This window comes from Dermatophagoides pteronyssinus, unplaced genomic scaffold (genome assembly GCF_027571235.1).
Source record: "Dermatophagoides pteronyssinus isolate colony J.1.1.1.1 unplaced genomic scaffold, Derpt_VIB-CSIC_2022.12 sq0007, whole genome shotgun sequence".
Taxonomy (NCBI): Eukaryota; Metazoa; Arthropoda; class Arachnida; order Sarcoptiformes; family Pyroglyphidae; genus Dermatophagoides; species Dermatophagoides pteronyssinus.
The window spans coordinates 1,222,810-1,247,642 of NW_027461531.1; the positions used below are offsets into that span (position 1 = coordinate 1,222,810).

The following is a 24,833-nucleotide window of genomic DNA, read 5'->3' on the forward strand; positions in this document are numbered from 1 at the left end:
CAGTTTACTATAGATGATGTAGGAAAAAAATGGATGAAATATTATTCATAGAATTATTGAAATTTTCAAAATTGAGAATTGGAATCTACAAAAAATTTATCAATAACTCATACACACAAAAACACACTGACATGCATTTATTTGCATTGAAAAAATTTAAATAAAAAAAAATCTATTATTGTTATTTTTGTTGTCGATGATTCAAGATATTTATGGCCAATTTTTGTTTCCAAGATTATTTGATTGTTTTTTTTTCTTGAATCGGTTATGGTTAACATTAATAATGATACGTGCAGCCCATCAATTATTAGTGAACGTTGCCTGAATGTGAGCTTCTCCTCATTGCATTTCTGTGGAATTTTATTTTTTATTTTTTCGTTATTTATTTTCACTGGATAGAAAAAGACAACAACAACAAAATTATTTAAAATTTCAAAAAAATTATCAATACGCTAATTATCATTATCTATATTTTGTTTGACTAAAAAATTGATGACACAAACAAATCTTTTGAAAAAAAGAACCATCATCATCATCATCATTAAAATAATATTTCGATAAGCAAAAAAAAAAGAACAGATCATTTAAAATAAAATTCATTCTATATCTATTCAATTTGTTTATCCATTTATTGATTTTGTATTTTATTTGATCGATTGTTTTGTATTCACAATATTCATTCATTTTGTTCATTTTGTTTATTTTTCATTATTCAAATTTTTTTTCCTACAATTTTACATAAATCATACTTTTTAAAATTATTTATTTTTTATTCAATATCAATGAAAACGTTTGCGTGTGTATATATAGAAGATACAATGAGCAATGTGTCTATTCATACGAAATCTATTATGGATTGTCGCCATATAATTATGAATGTACCATGCAAACTAACACACACACAATGAAAGACAGAATATACTATAACCGAATGAACCGAAAAAAAGAATAAATGGATGAATGAATGAATTGAAGTCAAGTCAAAACATTGTTCATTCAACTTAAATCTATAGCTTTGAAACATTGCTTTGTATCGTGTAAATTATAAAGAATCATTTATTTTCAATCATATAATAGCTGATGATGAACACAAAACAAAAAATCTTTAACAAATTTCAGTATAATAAACAGATAATTTGAGAATTATAATCATATATATGATGATGTTCATGCTGATGAAAATAATAGAATTTTCATCTACTACTCTTTTTCTTCCGTTTATTTAGTTTCTGCTTATAATCTTTCGATTATTATTCTGAAATTAAAGACCTTAACGAAAAGAAAAAAAAATTCATCTTTTATTTTATACATGAATGCATGAATGAAAGATGAATGTATTATCACCTCGATTAACAACAGAACAAATGAAACAAATGTGAAACAAGAAATGAAAAAAAAAGATAAACAATTTTTTTTTATAATGAAAAATAAAAGAAGTGAACTCGAAAAAAAACATGTCAAACTTTGAAATGAAATGTATAATATATTTATATTCACTACTGAAATCTTATTCTTTCTTGTTTCAAAACGGTAAGAAATATTATAAGTTTTGTTTCAAATAAAATATTCTGTAAAATTTTACCACTTTTTTTTCTTGAATTCACAATGAAGAACAAGAAACACAAACATACAAATACCCGAAAAAAAAGAGTTGCTGTTAAACAAGAGAAAAAAATAAAATGCTTACACAAATATTATGTATCTCTATAATGGATCGGAAATAAAGTGACAAACAACTAAACAGCAACACAATACATTTGAAGTTTTTTTTTAAAAAAAGACAAAAGTGTGGATATGAAATTTGCTTGAAAATAATATGAAAATCAGAAAAAAATGACAATCTAGTGTTGTGTTTTTTTTGTGTTATGAATATCATTTTCTTGATTCATTGACATCCAAACCACATGAAAAAAACAACAACACAAACAACCAACTAGAATCTTTATCCGGAAATATTTCCATCCATTTTTTCTTTACTTTTTTTCTATTTTGTCTGTGGCTACATTCATTTTTGTCTGGTAACATGAGACCAATTAAATTTTTTTAAATACCATACTTATTATTATCTTCTTGACTGTCGTCTTGTATGTATCATTGACACATTTTGTAAATGTTTGTCAATATTTTAAGAAGCCAAAAACATTGGTTGTGAAAACAAGAAAATTTTATATTACATTTTTCTTATTATCGAAAAGATATTAGTATTACTATAGTTTTAATGATCATCAGTCAATTTATATATAAAATGTAATTCACTGGATATTTTTGAAAGCTTCTCTGTGTTGATTCTTAATGAATTATCAGAAAATCTACAAAAAAAATATTGTCAGGAAGAAAAAAATGATCATTTTTATTATTTTTTTTGCTAGATAATCCATTATGTTTGTTTTATCCAAAGCTGTAATGATGCTGGCTATATGTTTTTTCATATATTAATTATATCAGATAAGATTAGAAAATATGCCTGTTTTCATAACTTATCAATCGGATTAACAAATGAAATCAATAATCAGAATGTTTTTTTTTTTGGAAACCAGCATCGATTGTATTATCCATCAAGGTACACTTTTTGATTTCCGCTCGAATTTCTTTCGATTTATAATACAATGTTTTTTCCCATTAATTTTTTCTTGTTATATCATCACCATCATTCGTAATCAAATGAAAAGAATTGAAAGAAGAAATGATTCAAAATGAAAACAAAAATAAATTACAAAACAAAAAAAAAGAAAAGAATAGGATACAGATACTATAATCTTTCAAACATGAAATCCTGTTTACAACAAAACAGAATTGTTAGATTTTAGAAAAATAAATTATCAACTAATGCAAGGAAGGAAGCTAACAATCATCAGTGCAAACAACAACAACAACAAGAATAACAAAATATACTTGAAACAAACATAAATGTATATAGAAAAAAGCTTGTTGTGCTTGCTAAGCAAATCATTCATTTTTCCTGTGATTTTTCAGAATGCCATTTTTTACAATTTTTTCACACAAAAAAAAGTTTGATAAAACCATGTTCCTTCCATATTATTGCATTTGATTTTCGTTTCCTCATATCAATAGTTACAATTTGGTTCAAATAAAAAACAAAAATGACGTTGTTATTTAATAGCGGTAAATAAAAATCATCGAAATAAAACAAATAAAACCATCATCACCAGCAACTACAACGACAAAACTTAAAAAAAGACAAATGAACAAGCTTGTAGATTAATTTCAATCAATAGTTTTTTTTGAGGAGGCCATTTTGAATCAAGCAAAATCATTTATCTAACGGAAAATTGAACACAGACATTCACACATTCGGTTTTTTTGTTTGTTGTTGTTGTTGTCTTGATTAAGAGGACAGAATTTATTTATTTATTTATCTTTTCTCACTTAAACTTTTATATGATGAGCTAGAAAGTTTTTATTTTCGGAAAAACAAAAAAGTAACCCGGACATTTTATTTATTTGTGTGATTCACATTTTGTTTTGTCACAACTTTATCGATACACACAAACACATCAATCCTGTATAGTGAACACAGGGTCCAACCCACACACACCACAAACAACATCATTCTGATCTCGATCAATGAACAAATTCTTTCTATTTTTTCACTTTTTCCGTTACTTTTGATCATTATTATTAGGAATTTTTATTTTCCAAATGAAAACAATTTATTTTTCGATTGATTTTTATTGGGCGTCAGAACCACAAAACAAAATAGCCATCCAATAGTTATTCCAAACAATTTCGTTTTTTTTGGATTTTATATCAGTAAAAAAAATTGTTTGTTTTTGACTTGTTCTCATTGCTTTATTGAGTGCCAAAAAAAAGTTATCTGAAAGAAATTAATAGAATTTTTTAAATTGAAAAAAAATTTTGATTGAAAAAAAGTCGACTACCTTTGTTAAATGTATATGCCTATTGTTTGTCTGTTGGTTTTGTTGATGGAAAACTAAAAATAAAATAATCTATCAAAACAGTTGAAGATGATGATGAAAATCTATTGGGTTTAGAGATTTTTTCGTATATATCTTGAAAACAAATGATGTTTATGTTTATGTTTCTTGCAAACATAAATTCGGTCCTTCGTCGAACAAGAATAAAAATTGTCATTCATCTTTAAAACATCTATTACATTTTTTCTTCTTTCCAATTTCAGCACCCATAAATTTCAAATGATGGTGAAAAAAAATATTTAAGAACCAAGTTGATATAGATAAAAAAAATGAAAATAAACGCACGCAATATCGGAAAACTGTTTCATAAAGGGAACACACAAAAAAAAGGATGTGAACCAAAAAAAAAGAATGATTATAATTTCTACCAAAAAAATACTATAGTCAAACCCTAGAGCAAAAAAAGAAGAACAAAAAAAGGAAATAAGCAAAAAATGATTTAGCATTTTTTTTCTTCTCTTTCTATGCCATTTTATACAAACAGGAAAAAAACATTGACACATAAAGTTAATGATTACTTCGAATAAACGAGTAATAATATCCAAAAAAAAACCCCATAAAAATGATCGACTATCGATAAAATATATACACCCAACACAAAGCGTAAGAAACCAAATTAGATATTAGATATAATGGAGAAACAAAACACATGAGAAAAAAATTCCGATTCCAAAAAAAAGGAAAAAAAATTCCATAAAGTCGGCATTCAATTTCTATTATTATTATTATTATCATCATCATCTATTATATAATATTTGGACAAATTTACTTTGGGATTGATCAGTTTGCTTTGTTTGTTTTGTTTGAATTTTATTTTTATTTTTTGAGTTTACCAGAATGAAATTCATAGATCTCAAATGGCTTCAACACATTCAAAGATAAATAAAAACGGAGAAAATGAATTCTTATATGAATGATGATGATTTGATTTGGCCTGACCGATTTATTTATTCATTCATTTTATTAAATGTTGAATTTTTTTCTATCATTTTTTTAAACATAAAAAATTTAAGTTTCAAATGTGTTTCAGGCCATTTGTGTTAAAAATTTAGATTCAAAGCAAAATAAATGATGATGACCAAACGTAGAAAATCAAATTTCATTTTTTTTCAATTTTTTTAGATACTTCAAACAAAAACAACAGGATTTTTTTTTCATTAGAATTTAGATTTCAAATGGAATTTTTTATTTTTGTTTTTCACAATTTTAATAGTCATCATCATCATGAGTATCATGAGTAACTTCATAAGATTTTATTCATCTTTTTTTCTACATGAGAATTTATCGTCTTCATGGGAATAATAAAGTTTAAAAAAATAGTTATAATGAAAGCAAAGCAAAAATTGGATCATATTACGCATGTTGTGTAATTTAAACGATTTATTTGTCTTTGAACAAACAAACAAACCAAAAAGAAAAGAAATTATTTCCGAATTATATTCTATGTATGTTTTTAGTGTATAGTTGTTCTGCATTTGACATATGTTAATTCTGTTGATACTTAAACAATATATATTTGAAGAAAATAAGAAAATGCAACACACACACACACACAATACACATCATACACACACAGAGAAATTTATGTTGAAAAAAATGACAAGTAGCATCTTTTTCTCATTATAAAAAGGAATAACACAAATATACAATCGACAAATTCTTTTCGAGAAGAAAAACAAATCTTGAAATGTTCAATTTTAATGTAAATGATAATAAAAAGATGATGAAGTATATAAATGAGAAAAAAAACAAACTCAAAATATCAATTTTCTTTTTCATTATTTTCGTTTATTTAATTTTTTCTGTTGTTGTTGTTGTTGAAAAAATAGGATATTAAATGGATAATAGATGATAATCAAAATCAATTGTCATTGACATGGTCCGTTTATTTTGTTTTTCTTGTTTTATATTCGAAAATATTGTTGTATTTGTTTCAATGACGTTTTAATACGAATATTTATTGTTTAATAGAAAACAAAAAAAAAGACAAAATCTCCATAATTCAAACTAAACGACAAAACAACAACAAAACATAATGAGAACTAAGCGAAAACAAAAAGAATATAAAATGAAATGAAGAAAAGCGGAATTATTTCTTTTTTGTTGAAAAATGAGAATCAAGATTCATTCATTTTAAATGTAATTTTAAATATATGAAAAAAATTTAGAAAATGAAACATGAAATTTTGTATGAATAAATGAATAAATTCAATGATTTCTTTCTAAAGCAAAGAAAAAAATCCTTTGAAAATATATTTTTTTTTTCAAAAAAATATCAGTTTCATCCAGATTAACTATGACTTTTTTGATGCGAAATAAAAATTATTTGGTGATAAAGTTCAAGCAGTGAAGAAAGCAAGAATTCATTGTGTTCATTCGCTGCTGATTCTTGAATCATAAAATCAGACAATCTTATTATGCAGTCATCAAAGAAAACTTTTTTTTTCTATCAAATAAAAAAAAATTCCAACCACATTTACACAGCAAAGACAACATTAGAAAAATAAGGGATGAAAAAAACAAGAGAATAGGAAAAAAAAATAATATTCTTGTACGATCAGTTATCCATTTCGATGATAGCTTTCAGTTAACTGAAATTTTCTGTTTTTTTTTCTACTGTAGAAAAAGATGATGATGATGATGATAATGATGAAGAAAAAGTTTAAATACGATCAACTCCAACTCTCTATGGCTTTAATGTTTATGTGCTTTTGTTGTTGTTTACTTAACCTATCAAGTTTACGATGAATGGAATCTAATCTATATTTGATGTAATTAAGTTTATTTTTCACTATAATCATTAACAGTTGCAATGAGACCAAAAAAAAAGTATAATTCTGTCATCATTACAGATATTTTAAATTGATGATGCTATCGAAATATTAAAAATTTATCAAAATTCAATAGTTTATTGAGAATATATTTAAAAAAAAAATTTTCAAATACCATTTTTCCAGCAAAAAAATGTAGATCGTTATCAAATCAAATAAATAAAATTTGAATTTTTTTTTTGAAATTGATTTTTGACACTTGCACGCACGCACACACAAATGATAGTAAAAAAATTCAAATCAATTTCAATGATGAAATAATTTACAATTTCAAACTTTGGATTTGATGATAATTTGAAACATTGATAACAATAATGAAATGCTGACAACATTTAAAAAAAATTTGCATTGAAATTTCAATAATTCTTCGGAAAAAAATGATTTTTACGAATCAAAATGGTTAACAGAAAAAAATAATAGAGAAATTGCGTCAGTAGATTTGAAGCTGGATATAAGATTCTTTCTTGATACCTAAATAAAAACAAAACTAAATAATGGATTCTTTCGACATCATCAATTGTAATGTTTAAAATAAGCTTAAGTTGGAATTTTTGCGCGTTTAGATTCATTTTTTATTTCGTTTTTTTTCCTCTGGAATCATCGAATTGAATTGCTATGTGCTATATTCGATTTCTATATAAAATAAAAACAAACACATCCAAAGGTTTTTACATGAGAATATATTTTTACCTTACTATTTTGTTGTTGGTTGGTTTGTCTCCATAGACTTGGATTTCGATCATATAGTAATCATGGTAAGTAAGTAAAATTGTATGCCTCTTCGAAATATTTACGTTGACAATGATAATGGGTATAAGGAAAACGCGCACACCACATACACACACACACACATTACATCATCTATACCAGAAAAGAAAATGATACACATAACATCGTTGTATTGGCATGTCAAAAGTCATGCTTTTGAATGCCATCAAAAAAATTACAAAACACACATATACAACAAACGATCTCTAACATCGAATAAAGGATCCATAAAGTGAAAATGTTTTGGTCCAATATATATGATGATGATGTTATGATGATGAAGAACAAAGATAGTAACGACCAAACAAACCATAGAGATAATATTACTGACAACCATTGAAAAGAATGAATTAGGAAGAAAGAAAAAAAATTTGTGCATAGGAATTCTGATAAAGAAGAAAACAAAACAAGCCGAACCAGAAAAAAAAAGAAAAAATCAAACCATACTGAATTAAAAATACATTCACACATTTCACACATAGGGAAAAACTGATGAATTCTATATCTTTTTTTTTCTTTTCTGATTCTAATTCTAATTCAAATCAATTGATTTATCCATGCAGAAGAAAACTAAATTTATTCTATAATGGAAAAGTGAGAACTCTATTCAGTATTTGATGTTTGTTGTCATTTTGTTGTTGTTGTTGTAAAGCTATACATTTCGATAAAAGAATACAATCGAATAAGTTGACCGAATAGAATTCATGTTTACAAATTATTATCGATTTTCTTTTTCAATATTTTAACCGTTATTTATTGATCGATTGATCATATAATGTCTATATTAACATTAAATATTTATAATTATATTGTTAATTAATTCATGGTTTTGAATAGGAAAAAAAAATTCAAATTTACATTACAATATAAGTGTAAACATAGAATATGATATATAACATAAAATGAAAATATTTTTATCGAATAAATTTTAAATTTTTCAAAATTAAAATCTTCAAAATAAAGACATGAACATTGATCGTTAAATGCGAAAGTTAATGAATGATGATGACCAATGATGATGTTTTGGTAAACAAACTTTGTAAGAGAGAGAAAAAAAACGGAAAAAACATTAAGATAAATGAATGATGATAATGATGATGATGAAGTTTATGGAGCATAAATTATGAAAACCAAAAGAAAAAAAAATTCTATATGATGATGATGATGAGTGAAACCAAAAATTATGTTAAAAGATTGGTGATGCTTGGTACATAGATTCGTTGATCCATAATTTGATCTTGTATTTGTTTTTATTTCGAAGAAAAAATAGAGGAAAGAAAAAATCGAATAATAAATATATGATGCTTTATCATATAAATTAAATTGTATCCATGTTTGTTTGTTTATTTGGTTTTTTTTTGATCAGAATATAATATTATAGAGATCATTATAAATTGGACGAGATAAATTGGCAACAAAAATGCTTAGCAACCATCCTAATTTCATTTGAAAAAATAATAATGAATGAAAGTGTATTTTTCCTTTTCCGGTTAGCAATAGAATCAAATCGACCATAATCAGTTTTGGGGAATGACCATTTGAAAGAAGGAAAATTTAAAAAATTAAAAGTTTTTGTTATTAAAATTTATTCATTCGAAATTAATGAAAGAAGATATTCCATAGAATTTACGGTATTTAACATTGAATTTTAGAAAATGAAATTGTTTTTTTTTTTAATTTTGAAATTCAAATCGATGTTGCTATTCATTCAATTTTTTCTGAAGAAAACAAAAAGCCAACAATGTCAAGCTTGTATCCGTTTGTATAAGCAAATTTAACGATCATCGTTGATGATGATGGTCACAATCATCGTCATCATCATCAAAAAAAAATCGTCTGCAATATGTACGCAATGTCAAGTCCTTGTTCAGCATTGAAAAGATACTTTAACCATTGTAGCAAGTGACGAATACATTCAAATTGTTTTGAGTGTTCAAAATGAATGAAAGGGATTTTTTTCTTGTTAATTTTCGAAAAAAAATCATTCATTTACAAATTTAATTATAGATTTGAGAAAAAAAAATTTATGTACCTATAGCAATAAACAGCTACTTAAGGAAAGAAAAAGCAAAAAAAACCAGAATGCCATTTAATTTAATTGCATAAATAATTAATTTGAAGAATTTTTTTTTGTTTTTCGATAAAAAAATAAATGAAAGCAATAGATCAATCGATTATTAATCGAATCTCAATAAAATTTTGATTGCAATTTTTTTTCCCAATCTGTTATATACCATAACCACATCACATACACATACACACGACTATTTGAATCAGCAACATCCAATCGATGTCCTTGAATTGAATTTGATTGGTACAAAGATCTAAGTTCGAGTTGTTGTTGTTTTTATTATTTTTTTGATAAATCAAAAGAACACTTGATGATTATTAAAACAAAAACATAGTGGGATAAACGATGGATTGCTTGATTGTGATAGTGGTATCCTCCATATACAAAAATTGATGGCCAACAAAAAAAAACATGAATGTAATTCCCAATCATTTCATTTGATTGCAATAAACAAACACGTTTCATTATATTATTGACCATTAAAAGCTTAATTTTTCTCATGCAATAATATATCATTAAACATTATTCTCATCATCATCATCATTTATTATTATTATTATTATCATTATTGCTAAAAGTACAAACAGACGATATATGATTTTCTCTCACTCTTTCATTTAATGTAATCGAGATAATTTTTCAAATAAGATTAATGAAACCTTGTTTTCGATGATAAATCCTTGGCATTTTATTTTTATTTACTTGGTTTTTATATTTAGTTGTATTTGTGTTGTTGTTCATGAAAACATACATTCAGTTTGTTTTCCTTTCTTTTATTTTGTTAATAGTTGCCCCGTATTGAAAAAAATTATCATTTGTTGTGTGTGCCATAATCAACGTCAATGTGTGTGACATATTTTTTTCTGAAACTTTTATCCCACTCGCCATTATCATTTTTCTTATAATTTAATCAAATCAACAAAATAAATACATCTCAAACAATATGAAATTACTTAGAGATGTAAATGTTAATCAAGAAGATTTGGAACAGCTGCGTAAAAAAATCTATGATTATGTAAATAATCATGACGATGTAGATATTGAAGATGTAAAAAAACGAATCACATCAATATCTAAAACTGAAAACAGTAACAACAATGATGAAAATAATAATAATGACATTGACAATGAAAATGATGATAATAAGGTTCGTGATTGGATGCTGAAACGTTTTCTAATTGCTGGTCATCGAAATGTGGATGAAGCATTTGAAAAATTTCTCTATTTTTTTCGATTTCGTCATGAATTTAATGTAGCCAAATTAACAATTGATAACGTATTACCAAAGGAAATTTTTGAATTACAAGCTATACAAAAATCCGGTATCGATAAACAAGATAATCAAATATTTATCATACGTTTAAAATATTATAAGAAAATTGCTCAACTAGAATGGCTTATCAAACGTGCATTGTTCTATTATTTTGAACAACTTGATCTTGATTATGAACATCGACATATCAATGGTGTTTGTATTGTTATTGATTGTCAAGAATTTGGTATTTCAAATGTTGATCTAGATCTATTACAGTTTTTGGTCAAACAGATACCATATAGTTATTATGGTCTTGTAAGAAATGTTCTTGTTTATGAACTGCCATTTTTGTTAAGTTATATTGTTAAAATTGTCGAATCATGGCTACCAACATATACCGACAAAGATGGTAACAAACAAAAATTTTTTGCCGTCATTGGTAAAAAAAATATCGATGAATTTATTGATAATGATCAACGGCCAAAATATTTGAACGGCAAACTAGTGTTTCCTGTTACAGTGCCAGATAATGCTCTTCCATTTACAGAATTTTTCAAACAATTCAATGGCCAAATCAAAGATGTCAATGTTATCAAAATTAGTCAACACATAAATCAAATGACCAAAGAACAAATAACAAATGGATAAATTGAATTTCTTTTATTTATGATGATGATGAAAATGATGATGATGATGATGTTGATGGTAGTACTCGCTTTTTATAATAAAATAAATTCCAATTGAAAAAAACCAAAGAGGCTCTCATACAAAATAAAAATGAAACAAAATGAAACAAACAAACAAACAAAAATTCACCAAAAACTCAACCATATTCACTTCATTTCACTTTACTCAACAATAAATTCTATAACTCAATCACTTGTTTTATCGGTTGAAATTGAAAATAAATAAAAAAAGATTGTCGATCATCATCATCATCAACATCGTTATTCCGGAAACAATCCATTGCCAGCCTTTATCTTATCGCTTAATCAAATTTATAAATGTTTACTGTTGTAGTCAATAACGCACATGAAATTTCTTTCTTTTTTTATCAAAAATAAAATGTGATTTCTAAACAAATAAAAAAAATCAATTTCTTTTATTGTTATTTTCATTTTCAATTTTACTTTTTTTTCAAAAAATTTTCTTGAAAACAATTACCACATTATTACAGAACAGCAGCAGATAATCAACAACAAAAATGTACGATGTAAAATCAATTTCCGAACACATTTTTTTTGTTGTCAAATGAAAATGTTTATTTCTTTCTTTCAATACCATTCTGATAAATTCATCTATTATTCATTGAAAAAAAAGAAAGAATTTTTGACATTTGTTTTCAACGAAAATGATAGCCACATACATTTTTGGACTGATGAATTTCGAGGAATTTCTATCCAATAAAAACTTGTTTATAATGAATATTTTTTTTTCTTTTGCGTTGAACAGAGGAAATAATCTTTCAACCAACCCCATATTTGAAAATTATTAGTTCGAAAAAAGAGGAAAAAAACGATGAAATAAAATGATGACAAGCGAAAAAGAAATCAAAAAGAAAAAAAAATTAAATGATTATGATTATGATAATCATAATAAAAGTAATGAAAAATGAATTCAATCTTTTTATTATTTACGATAATGAAAAATGGAATTGACATAAATATAGAACGAATAAAAGGGAAAAAATTGAAAAAATGAAAATACAAATATTTTTATTTATAAAACATGAATATCTGTCCTAAAGAATGATTTAGATCAGTGTTTTTTTTTCTCGGTTCGCTTGATGAAATCACACAAACCAAACAAAATGAAAACAGGGAACGAGATGATGATGATGATGAAGAATAAAAAATTCGTTCATTTCAATTTTGCTGTTGATTATTGAATTAATAATAATAATAATAATTTTTTTATTATACAGAATTGAATGAAAAAAAATGGAAATAATCATTTTTTTAAAAAAACCGGAATGAAAAACAAAAAAAATAAAATAAAAAGAAAGCGTATGTGCTATTAGTCATCTATCATCGAATATTATTTGTATGGCAAATGTATATTATAAATTTGATGTCATTTAATATTGAATGATGATGAATATATTTAATTTATTATTGCAGAGTTGACAATTTTATGGATGATGACAAAATAATTAACACTAAAGGATTTTAATAATAATAATAATAATAATAGAAAAAAAATCCATCAGATATATCTAATATCATTTGGCCGTTGTCGATGCCAATGATGATGTGGATGTTGTCGTACATGATGAATTCAGATCTGATGATCGATGATTTGGAAATTGATAATTATTAATACCAAAAAAACGTTGTTCACGAGGTCCCGAAAAAAATATATTACCATGATTGAATGTACTTCGAATACTGCCAAAATTTTGTTGTTGTTGTTGTTGTTGATCATCAATACCGAACCAAGATAATGGTTTTTGTTCAGATTGTTGTTTTGTTTTGATCGAACATTCATTATTAAATCTATCAGATGAATCATTATGATCATCATGATCATCATTGACAGCCAATACTGCATTTGGTGTTAATGTATCTTCATTCAAACTAGAACAATCTGTTTGTCGATTATCGCCTAGCAAATCATTTGGTGATAAATAATGATTAAAACCAGCAACTGGATCGGATATTTGATAATTTGCATTAGTTCCAATAACATTTCGGATAAACATTAAATTTTTTCGATTAACACGATGATTATGATGATGGATAAATTTTTTTGTTTGTTTCAATTTTGTTATGTATAGATAAACACTGGCACCAAGAGTTAAATGAATAATAGTTACAATCAAAGTAGTAATGAATATTATTATTCCAGTATTTGTGCAATAATCGGCACAAATTAAATGAAGGTTTTCTCCTATTTTGGTTGTCGCTGCTTTTCTATCTGCATTGTTTTCGTATGAATTTAGAAAATTTAAAAGAATCAAATGAAAAAAATAATTAACCCAATTTGTGTAGAAATGTGACAATATACAAACCATGTTTTTTTGCAAGTAAATTATTACGAGTTTCAAGATGACCACGGGTTGTACGAATAGCAGCGGCGGCCATGTTAACATAATTTAAATTGTTCGATTGCCGTAATCGATGATGATCATTGAAAATGTTTTCTTTCTCATCATTTTGTATTTGAATCTCGTCCGTCTGGTCATGATTGAGAATAACTTCATTCGTATCATCGTCATCATCATTAAATTCATTATTATTTTCATTATTATTAGACGATGGATATGATTCATTGCTATCATAATTTTCATTATCATTACTATGAACAGATGTAACAGCGGCAGCATTACCAATAGAATCATTATCCATACCATCATCAGCATTTCCATCAACCATAATTGCTAATGATAATGGTACTTCCGTTGCTAGGTTGGATGTTGGTAAAGGAAGTGCAGCATTAATACCAATAGGGTTAAAGTTTGCCATCATCATCGTTGTTGTAGTCGGTGTCATTATATTATCGGTTATATTATTTCTTTCATTATAAACTACATTATGCATTTCATTTATTGTATAGTTGTTGTTGTTGTTGTTTGATCCTAGAATATATGATTCAATTGCTGTGGTTGCCGAATCTACATTAGCATTGTCAATATTTTCATTCGATTTATTAACGTTAACGTTGCCCGAAAAAAGTATGGATGGTGTAGAAAAAATTTGACTGTCATACTCATTGATAGAATTGAAGTCATCAGTTTTTTTCGAATCACCAACACCATGACCAATTGAAAAATTGTTACGATTACGATAGTAACGGTAATTGTTTGTTGGATATGTGAATCCTGTACGGCTACGTGAAAATTCATTGCTTGATGTCCAGTTGTTGCCAGGCTTCAAGGATGATTGATTTATTTGATCCATGTTCAATAGTCCATGATGATTGGTTAATAAATTGATTCTGGCCCAATTCTCTTGTGACTGATTCAAATGTTTTGTTATGTTGTCACCATCATTCATATTGATTCGATTTGTTTGCCATTTCATTGATGGTTGATGATGGAGAAAAAGTTCTTGAAAACTATTCACGCTACGTCGACGCCGTCTACCAAATGAGTCAACATGGCCATTCAATTGAGTACACTTGACCGGTTCGCAATACTCTTGGCAGAAACGTATTTGTACTTCAAAATTTACCACTCCGGTGGACGGAAACCGAAATGCTTTAAATTTGGAATACAACGATCGATGATCAATTGAATCCAATTGTAATGCCGGAAAAATCGACGAATCGATTGGACAGCCATTATTGTCAATCAAATAAAGCGATTCACCATTCGAGCTACGAGCATACAAATTTCTAGCAAAAATAGCATATGGTGAATGATTTTGGTCTCTTAATTCGATTCGTAATATCAAATCATCTCCCAAACTGACGACTTGTGCATCTCGTCCACTAGGATCTAGTATACGCATTTGTATTGATGGTGGAGCAGCCGTATTTGTCACAAAAGTAGCCGGTGATTTCCGGTCCGTATAACTTCTTCCATTGGGATTTGTACTATTTTTCAAATGAGTAAAAGAATGACCATAATGAAAAACATTAGGAATAACAAATAAATATAGCAGATAAATTGATTCCTAGAATATATTCATGCATTTTTTTTACGTACGAAACATCAATCCCGTTTGGTATAGGAATATTTTTTTGCTGTTCGCTATTTCCTAGAGTAATTGTCTGATCGGATACTTCGAATGAACAAAGCACTCGAATTGTTCGATCATTATCAGTCATAATGACTGAATGTTGTTGAACGATCACTTCATTTACATAACTACTGGTACTCTGAAAATTGAGGAAAAAAATTTTTGTTAGAAATTTCTGCTTCTTTTTCCAAATCAAACATCATTTGTTTTACCTCTTGATAGGTTCCACAACGTGAATCCAATGGAATTGCAAACTAATGGGAAAAAGTTTTAGCCAAAAGAATGTTTGAATATTTTTGTCTGTTAGTTTTGTCAATTCAACAGTGTTTTTAAATAACATACCTGTAGTTGTAGTTGTCCATTACCGTTTATAAAACATTGTGATGGCTTATTTTTTGTATACACTCGACCCATAAATGGACTATCGAAATTCAATGTCAACATCATGTCTTCTTGGTTACATTGGACACTGACTAAATTTATTTCGATAAAAAAAAATCAATTGAAAAATCAATATTTGCTACCGTTTTCGATTGTTAATTTTAAATATCAAAATATTCACCCTGTTCACAATTTCCTTTTTCAGTATAAATACTTCCAGGAAGGTAATCGGTTATTGTTGATGCAGCTGAAATGATTTCTGAAACAGCAACACCTGATGTCGTTTTGATATTTTCAATATTTTTATAATGATCATCATTGACAACATTAAGCATTGACAACGAATCTTCACTGGATAGAGCACATTCTTGTGTAATTGGATTATAGTTAACCGATTTACAATGAAAGGAATATTCAGAATCACATTGACGTTGACAGTCGATCAATGTAGCTGCAATTGATAATTTGTCAACATAATTTGAATGACGATCATTAAAATCTCTATATTGACAAGTTGATAATTCTAAAACAAAAAAATTCAAGCATAACATGAACCAATATCTGTATTTATTTGCAAAGAAATTGTCTAATCAATCACGTTACGAACCTTTTGTGCATTTGTTTTCAAAATAATCAACATGATCAGATGTCTTACGAAAAGCTTGCGGTTTTGACCGACGTGTATTACTATATAATCGGCAAATTCTTCGTCCATAATCATAAGTTAAAGAACGGCAAGAAAAACTTTTCTCCAACAAACACAAATCTTGACAAGCTGTCCGAAACATTATCGAATTTATTTCACGATCAGCCGTTTCATCCATAGTGTATCCAATGATTCTTTCAAATGTCCATATACTATCACATGTCTTTCCTACATAGGAATACAACAGGAAATTAATTTGTTTTGTCATTATTCTTGGAGAAAAAATAGAAAAATAAATATGAATTAAAACCTCTGAGGCAAATTTTTTCATTATATGTTGTGCCCACAAGCTTGTTCAATTGATTTCGGTTCTCAGAAGCAGATTCGGAAAGGAAAAAACAATTTTGATTTTTATCTGTTCCATATTCAATTAAGAACGCCATACATCGATCGCCACGTCGTATACATTCATCTTTGCAATAGTTGACAACACCAGACCGTGAAACGATTGGAGCTCTTTCTCTTTGAGCATACCTTAGATCATAACCAAAAGTTTTTTCGAATGTGTATTCATCGAGCGAACAACGATGTGGAATATGCTGAAGTTGTAACATGTTAGTAAATGTTGGACGTAAATCATCATTAAAGTTTGTTATTCTACTTTGATTAATCATGTGAGTATTATGAACAATTTCAGGTTTAGGCGTAGTTGGATCGATTCGTCGAGCATTTAATCCTTCTGGTTCGGAAGCATAATTAGTCGGTCCAATCAATGACGTTTGTTGTGAATGATGCTGGTTAAAAGTGTTTGGTTCATGATTTGGACGAAAATTTTTTTGATATAAACAATCCTTTTCGGCGTATAATGCTCGAGGTCTGAATTGAATAGATCCTTGATGACTGGTTGCACGATTATCGGCACTAAGTAGACAAAGATTTCCACCTGGAGCAAGACTACCATCCGGATTATCTAAATAAGTATATGATCGGCAATTAAATTCTCTTTCGTAGTCACAGGCTTGTTCACAGTGAAATGTAGATGTTCCACGAACAGATTTTGTTACTGAAACAATACTTATATCACGTTCAATAGAATGATAACGACATGCTTTTACATCTAAACAAAAAGACATTTAAAAACAGAAGAATGATGAAAGAAATCACAATACCTATAACACATTGATTTTCCATGAAATCAATTCCTTTACTGAATTGCAAATTTAATGAACCCGAATCTCTGGTTTCGGAAAAAAGATGACATTCATGCGTGAATGAATTGTAGCTGGCGGAGGAACATCGAAATTTTTTTTCTTCCAAACATCGCGTACGACATTCAGGACGAGAAACAAAGCGTACAACTTCTTCAGGATGAGCGCCAATTACCGCTTGATCTATGATACGATCGAATGGCCAGAATTTGTCACAATGAACAAAATTTGGAACACAAAATCCTTCAAAATAATCTTTTCCCATTGATAATCGTAGATCAAGTAAACCGACTGAACTGTTTTCAAAAAGTCCATGACAGGTTTGATGATAATAATCGATGACAAAAGCTCGACATAATGAAGAATGTTCACAACGTCGAGCACATTCAGTTACGATTCCAGGATTTTGTAAATCAGTATACAATAATGTTAGATGACCACCAATTGGCTCAAAACTAGTAACTTTTTCAAACAAAAATCTAGCATTTGGTGCACATTTTTTATCTAGATTAATATGAATAAAAATATATAATTCGATGATGATGAATAGATCAAGCAATACTTACTTGATGAGTAATTAATTGGAAATCGGGAATTCATTTGATCTACATTTTCCGGTTGTAATGAATCATGCGATGATTGTGTGCGATCATTATTGGAAAAAGAATCCATACCCGGATATCCCATAGATCTGGGGCTAGAAGTAACTAATCGAAAATAGAATTAAAAAATTATCATAAAAAAAATTGTTTATTTTTTACTTAAAGGTGATATTGTAGGCAGAAGCGATTCTGGAAATCGAGTTATTTTTGTTGTTATAATTCCACCAACAGTTCCATTGATGATGACAACTTCTTTATTTAAGTTACCAGAATCTATATCTGGTGTTAATGATGAAGGTGAAGATGATGGTGGCGACATTCCTGGAGCTAATGTAGATGTCTCACCTATTCGATCTAATAAAAAATATATAAAATTTTTTAAGAATGACATATTTATTTAAATAATTTTGATTAGCTATACCAGTTAATGGTGTCAATGGAATAGGATATTCATCAGTGGTTGCATCGATCAAATGGATAGCATCACCATTATTAGATGATTGATTTGCATTAAATGTTGAAAGCTTTGAACATTGTCTTTCATAGTAAACAATATTTGAACGATGTTGAACGAATGAAGAACCAGCACTAACAGAATCGTCACCAGATAAAAAACATTGACTATTGCTCGAATAATAGGCATATGATCGACATAAAAAATATCGATTATCATTACATAATTTTTCACATTCTTCATTACTGTATATACTGTTTGTTTCAACGATATCAGTATAGGTTGGATATGCATTCGTTGTACGTTGATATGGACAAGATGAATGAATACGTACGCATTGATTTTCAAGATAATTGATTTTCATATTTCTTGAACGATAATAATGTCCTGGACTTGTTCGTCGATCTTCAGGCGATAGCTTACACTCTGTAGTTTCATCATTATATAATGCTGATCTACAAGGAAATTCACGTTCTTGTAGACAATATTCTTGACAATCTCGTCTACTTTGTACAAAGTTTAATGTTTTCACATACAATACCGGTGCTAATTCATAGCCTAAAACTCTATATTTTTTTTAAAATTAATGTTTTATAATTAATAGTTTAATTAAATAATAACCTTTCAAATGCCCAAAATTTATCCTGACATTGTGACATGATTTGTGGAACTCGTAGACAAATTTTTTCGAAAAAGCTTTCACCCTCAGAAACGATGAGATCAGTGATGCGACCTTGTGTATTACGGTCTAATCGTTCACATCTATTATTCTTGTAATTAATAGTAAATGCAGGACAATTTAATTGTGCCATATCGCAACTTCCTCGACACCAACTAGTCACACCCAATGAACTATATTCAGGTAATTCTACAGGTGTAGTGATGGCCGATCGAAGTATATGTCCAGTAATTTTTTCATAGGTAAAAATACCGTTAGTACATAGTTCAGCAACACAGGTTCGTTCACCAAAAGTAGCTCCTTTCATTATTGTTAATGGATGTTTACCAATAGTCTTTTCATCATCACCGCTTAGCATGCATCGATTATTAATAAAACCATATGCACGACAATTAAATGATTGTTCACGATCGCATTGTAGTTGACAATCTTCAGCACTTGAAGCAAATTGAAGTGAATCCATTGAAAAAACGTTTGTATTCAGTTTACTTGTGTATACACAAGAGGCAGGACCTAACGGAAATCATCATTTTTTATAATAATTCTTTTTATATAATTAAATTCAGATCAAATGAATTACTACTAATCATTGAAAATTGACGATCCATGACCATTTATTGGGTACCTAACAAGATCAACAATTGAATTTCGCGCAAACACCTGATCATGATGATAATTTTTTAAAAAATGCTGTAAATTGCCATAAATATCTAAATCACTTGACCATGACCACTAGCTATCCTTTTTCATATTCATAATGGGATTCATTTTTTAAAAAATTTAAGCTATTTCCTGAATGATAATAATAATAATGATGCGCACAAAATAATTACAACGAAAATATAACTGAACATCAATGTCATTGACAATTAACATAATAATCATTTTTTTTATGTTAATTGTCAATTGAAATGAACCGTTTTAGGTTCAATGATTTTCATTAAATCATCCATCATCGAATGCAATAAATGAAAAATGGAAATTTCAAACCTACCTGCCGGAGCACATTGATTTTCGATATAATCACGTTGACTATCTCTAACATAAACAAATGCCTGTGGTTGTGTACGACGATTTTCTTTGGATAAACGACAAATTCGTTTTACTTCATCGAATTCAGCACTACGACAAATAAATGACGCTTCAATAAGACATGCTTTTGCACATTCTTCACGATCAACCATATTGGTCAATTCTTTTTCAACAAAACCATCCAAAAATGTATCCTTTACACGTTCAAATGACCAAAGACGTTCATTACCGCAAACATGATCGAATTCTTGTCGTGAAATTCCTTTCAGACATATTTTTTCAAAAAGATTGGAATCATTTGAGGTTCGTAGATGATCACGATGTCGACGGGAGCTTTCCACATATGCTAAACAACGAAATTGTGTATAATCAAGAAAAAATGTCGTACAACGTTGCTGTTGTCGGCAAAGATTAATACAATCTCTAGTTAATGCAACATTATCCTGTTGTAATAGAACACCGGCCATAGGCACTGAATTTGATTCAAAATTAGTTGCAGATAATTTTTCAAACGTTTCCACACCACCAAAACAATTATCACTTGTAACTAAAGCTCTTGTGATCACCGATAATAGAACAGGTAGCATGATGGTTATTTTTATTTTTCTAATGATAAACATGTGAACAGCTTTCATAACTTTATACATCTTAATAATAATACAATTAAATCATCTGATCACTGTTTAAAATGATGATGATGATAATAATGATAATAATCGATATTTATAATTACATGATTAAATAACACAAGTGATACAAATAAAAAATCGATAAACAACTGAAATGGACAATCGGACATTGGTCATGTACAACAACTTGATCGTAAATGGCCGCGAAAAAAATACTGAGTGTTTTGAAATACAATAGAAAAATTATAACTGGTAAATTTACTTGATTCAAAATGGTAGACACCTGTTACACACAGCTAACAGCAACAGACAATTGAGCCAGAAATTATCTCTGAATAATGGTAGCATCATGAAGATGATGATGATAAATGTATTAAATCATTATGGCATATCATGAGGTATATTTGCATTTGAATGGCCTGTGCCCGTTGTTGTTGTTGATGATCGTTTTTTTTCATTCGTTTTGTTTTATTAATATCAAAATTTATACAGAAAAAGGTGGAGAAACATCAACATAATCAACATCATATTCATCTTCTTCATCTCGACAAACAAAAAAAAAAATTCGTGTTTTATTCTTCTAAATATTATTTTTATTTCATCTCTTGTGATTATTTGTTCTATGATTTGGGCGTGCTTTGAATTTCAAATGATTTCTCATTTACAGATGAATACATTCATTAGAGTTTATTTTAATGTCATGTCCATTTGATGCGTGTTTGTACCATTTTTTTCTTGTTTCTTCTTTCTTTTGACCACATTATAATATGAATTTTTTCAAAATGAAAATAATGAAACTAATAAATTATCTCTCTCTCTCTCTCTCTCCCTTGTTGTATTCAACAAATACTATGAAAAAATTTAGCAATTGTCATTTCAATCATTGCTTATTTACAAAAAACACAGATTTCAAAATTCATATATCATAATTTTTTTTTCTAAATAATAAGTAATATGTGGCCAGATTTCATAATAGTTTACAATGTTTGATATCGATGTTTTTCAGAAACGTTTAAAAAATTTTGATTTGAAACAATTTTCAAATTATATTGAAATAAAAATAACGATGTTAAGAATGTGACCGACAAGAATAGTTTTGAGGAAGTAAATTAATTCGAATTATATCAGACATTCGATGGGTCATTGTCTTTGTATTGATTTGAAATCGAAATACTATTATCATCATGAGACAAATTATTTTTTCTCTTTAATTTTTTCTGAACTTTAATCTGTTTTGTATAAATATGTTCAACATTAAAGTCACGTAATGAATGAATGAATATTTTTTACGAATACAAAAATTTATTTTTAAAAAATCAAAATTTTCGAAGAAAAATGTACAAAATAGATGGTGTTTTGTCAGGAAAAATTGTGGAGAACCTTTTTTTTATTATGTAATGATAAGATTATTATTTTGTATATGCTAAATATGAGATATAGATGTTTACCACCATCATTTTAACAAATCCTCACATCTTTATCGCTATCACAGGTTAAAATATTTATACATTGACATATATACGTATAATACCGCATCTAAACAGGATTTTGAATAAATTGATGCTTTATTATGATGAAGAAAAAAATTGTAAACGTTATTTATGATAATAAAGTTGAATGTTTGAAAAAAAACATACCCTTAGTTAAGTCGTTCTTTGTATATGAATTTGAGGGACTTAGATACAAATGGAAAAACATGTAAATATCACGGGATATGTTATTGATTGTAAAACGTATTTGATCAATGCATATGAAAACTATTATTTTGTCAAACAGACTTTCACATGAATCAATAATAATATATCTTAAGACTATATTATATATTTTCTCACAATATTATCAAATTTTGTCTTTTAACGATAAATTATCGTCAATTTTGGGCAATTTTGGCATACTGTTTAATTTTACCATATTCATTTTTTTTCGAAGAACTAATGGATTTAGAGAGGGTTGCCTTCAATGATCATTCTTTTCAAGTTTTTTTGCGTTGTTGATGTTTTTTATCTAATCATTTATTAAATAACTTTTTTTTCGACCACATCAATGCCTAAAAGATGATGAGAAGGAAATTAAACAGAAATATTTATTTATTTATTTTTGCTAAATGAAAAATTATTACGTATATCAAGATGTTCTTTTTTTCTTTATTATCATTTAACGAAAATGATCATCTATTCATGGAAATTCATATAAAAAGTCAATTACAATTCTTCAATTGACCCGGCAACCAAACATAAATTTTGACTAAAATGAACAACAAACGATTATAATCTTATGGCGTCTAAAATCTTTTTATTTTGTTTCATAATTTTCAAACTATTCATCATTGTATCAATGAAAGATAAAAATGATTCAGTAAGTCAACGAATTGTTTTTTAACACTTTCGCTATAGACGCTTGAGAAAATAATCAATGAAAAATTAATTTTTTTTTCCACTTACCTTATCGTAATTTCACGTTAATAACCCACAAATATTATATGAATAAGAATATAGCTTTAAAAAACCATTGGGTTATTAGCGCGAAATTATATGAATTCAATTGATCAATGATTAAAATATATTTATTGCAACAGTCTAATTCGGATGATACAGAAATTGGCCTATGGAAGGATGGTCGTATTCCATACTTGTTAGATGAATACTTGAGTATGTGAATTGAATTTCGCGATTAATATAATCCCAATGGTTTTTTTCATTAGTGAACCATCATAAAGGCATTATATTAGAAGCAATGAATGATTTTCACATGCATACATGTATACGTTTCATTCCATATGAATCAAAACATAAGTATTATATGTATATGAAAAAGGGAAAGAAATATTCCACTTATCCTGGAATCAATGTTGTAAATAATAAAACGGAAGTTGTTTTAGATCTCGATTATGAACACGAAACGAAACGAAATAAAAACAAAATCAAAACCCAAACCAAAATGGAACGTTTAAGAGCCATTAGACATGAATTAGCTCATGTAGTTGGTCTATTCCATGAGCATCAACGACCTGATCGTGATAATTTTATCGAAACAATACAAAAATCTTGTTCATGCACTTTATTAATTAACAACAGTGACTGGAATTGTAATCCACTCACTAAAATTTCTTACTTTAGTATGAATAAGAATATTCGAAATCCAATCGTAACAATTGTTGACACAAACATATCTGAATGGTTTAATCATGTTGTTGATCAAGAATCGATCACCTTTTACCCTGATTGCTTTATACAAAAAGATTCACAACCAATGCCAATAGTTTTTAAATATGAATTAAGTAATTATGATATACAAAAGATAAAAAAACTATACAACTGTAAATAGAAAATCAGAAATATTTATTACTTTCGAATGATCTGTATCCGTAAATGTTGTTTCGTCCATTTTTGATAAATTACACAGACATATAGTGTATATAAACTAATGAAAGAAAATTGAATGAATAAATGATGCCAATATCGGATATCAGGCTGATAATCAAGATCCTGTTGTTGTTTTTGGACCATTTTCCAGCTGATTGATTTATCAAAATCTTTATGATTTACAAATAGAAAAACTTGTAACAATAAAATCCATATTAAAACAATAAAAAATTCATTACGAATATCGATATTTGATTGAAGAAATTCCCAAAATGAT

General features: G+C 27.7%; 3 protein-coding genes across 3 annotated transcripts; 2 read left to right on the plus strand and 1 right to left on the minus strand.

Annotated features, from left to right (window-relative positions):
- The first annotated feature begins 9,726 nt into the window (after positions 1-9,726).
- On the plus strand, positions 9,727-12,306 carry LOC113799447 (motile sperm domain-containing protein 2-like). The gene has a single exon (XM_075820571.1). It carries the CDS (start codon positions 10,570-10,572, stop codon positions 11,527-11,529), a length of 960 nt encoding a protein of 319 aa, XP_075676686.1. The 5' UTR covers positions 9,727-10,569; the 3' UTR covers positions 11,530-12,306.
- A 180-nt stretch (positions 12,307-12,486) lies between these two features.
- On the minus strand, positions 12,487-21,692 carry LOC113799367 (uncharacterized). Its single transcript, XM_027349984.2, has 14 exons — positions 20,528-21,692; positions 19,476-20,046; positions 18,822-19,420; positions 18,560-18,754; positions 18,365-18,505; positions 17,760-18,302; positions 16,901-17,707; positions 16,552-16,818; positions 16,126-16,467; positions 15,906-16,036; positions 15,776-15,817; positions 15,530-15,702; positions 13,892-15,417; positions 12,487-13,797 (listed from the first exon to the last, which is right to left on the minus strand). Exons 1-14 carry the CDS (start codon positions 21,210-21,212, stop codon positions 13,103-13,105), a joined length of 6,717 nt encoding a protein of 2,238 aa, XP_027205785.2. The 5' UTR covers positions 21,213-21,692; the 3' UTR covers positions 12,487-13,102.
- Positions 21,693-23,271: 1,579 nt separating this feature from the next.
- Positions 23,272-24,798, plus strand: LOC113793035 (zinc metalloproteinase nas-14-like). The gene is made up of 3 exons (XM_075820622.1): positions 23,272-23,549; positions 23,770-23,842; positions 23,896-24,798. Exons 1-3 carry the CDS (start codon positions 23,469-23,471, stop codon positions 24,516-24,518), a joined length of 777 nt encoding a protein of 258 aa, XP_075676737.1. The 5' UTR covers positions 23,272-23,468; the 3' UTR covers positions 24,519-24,798.
- Positions 24,799-24,833: the final 35 nt, after the last annotated feature.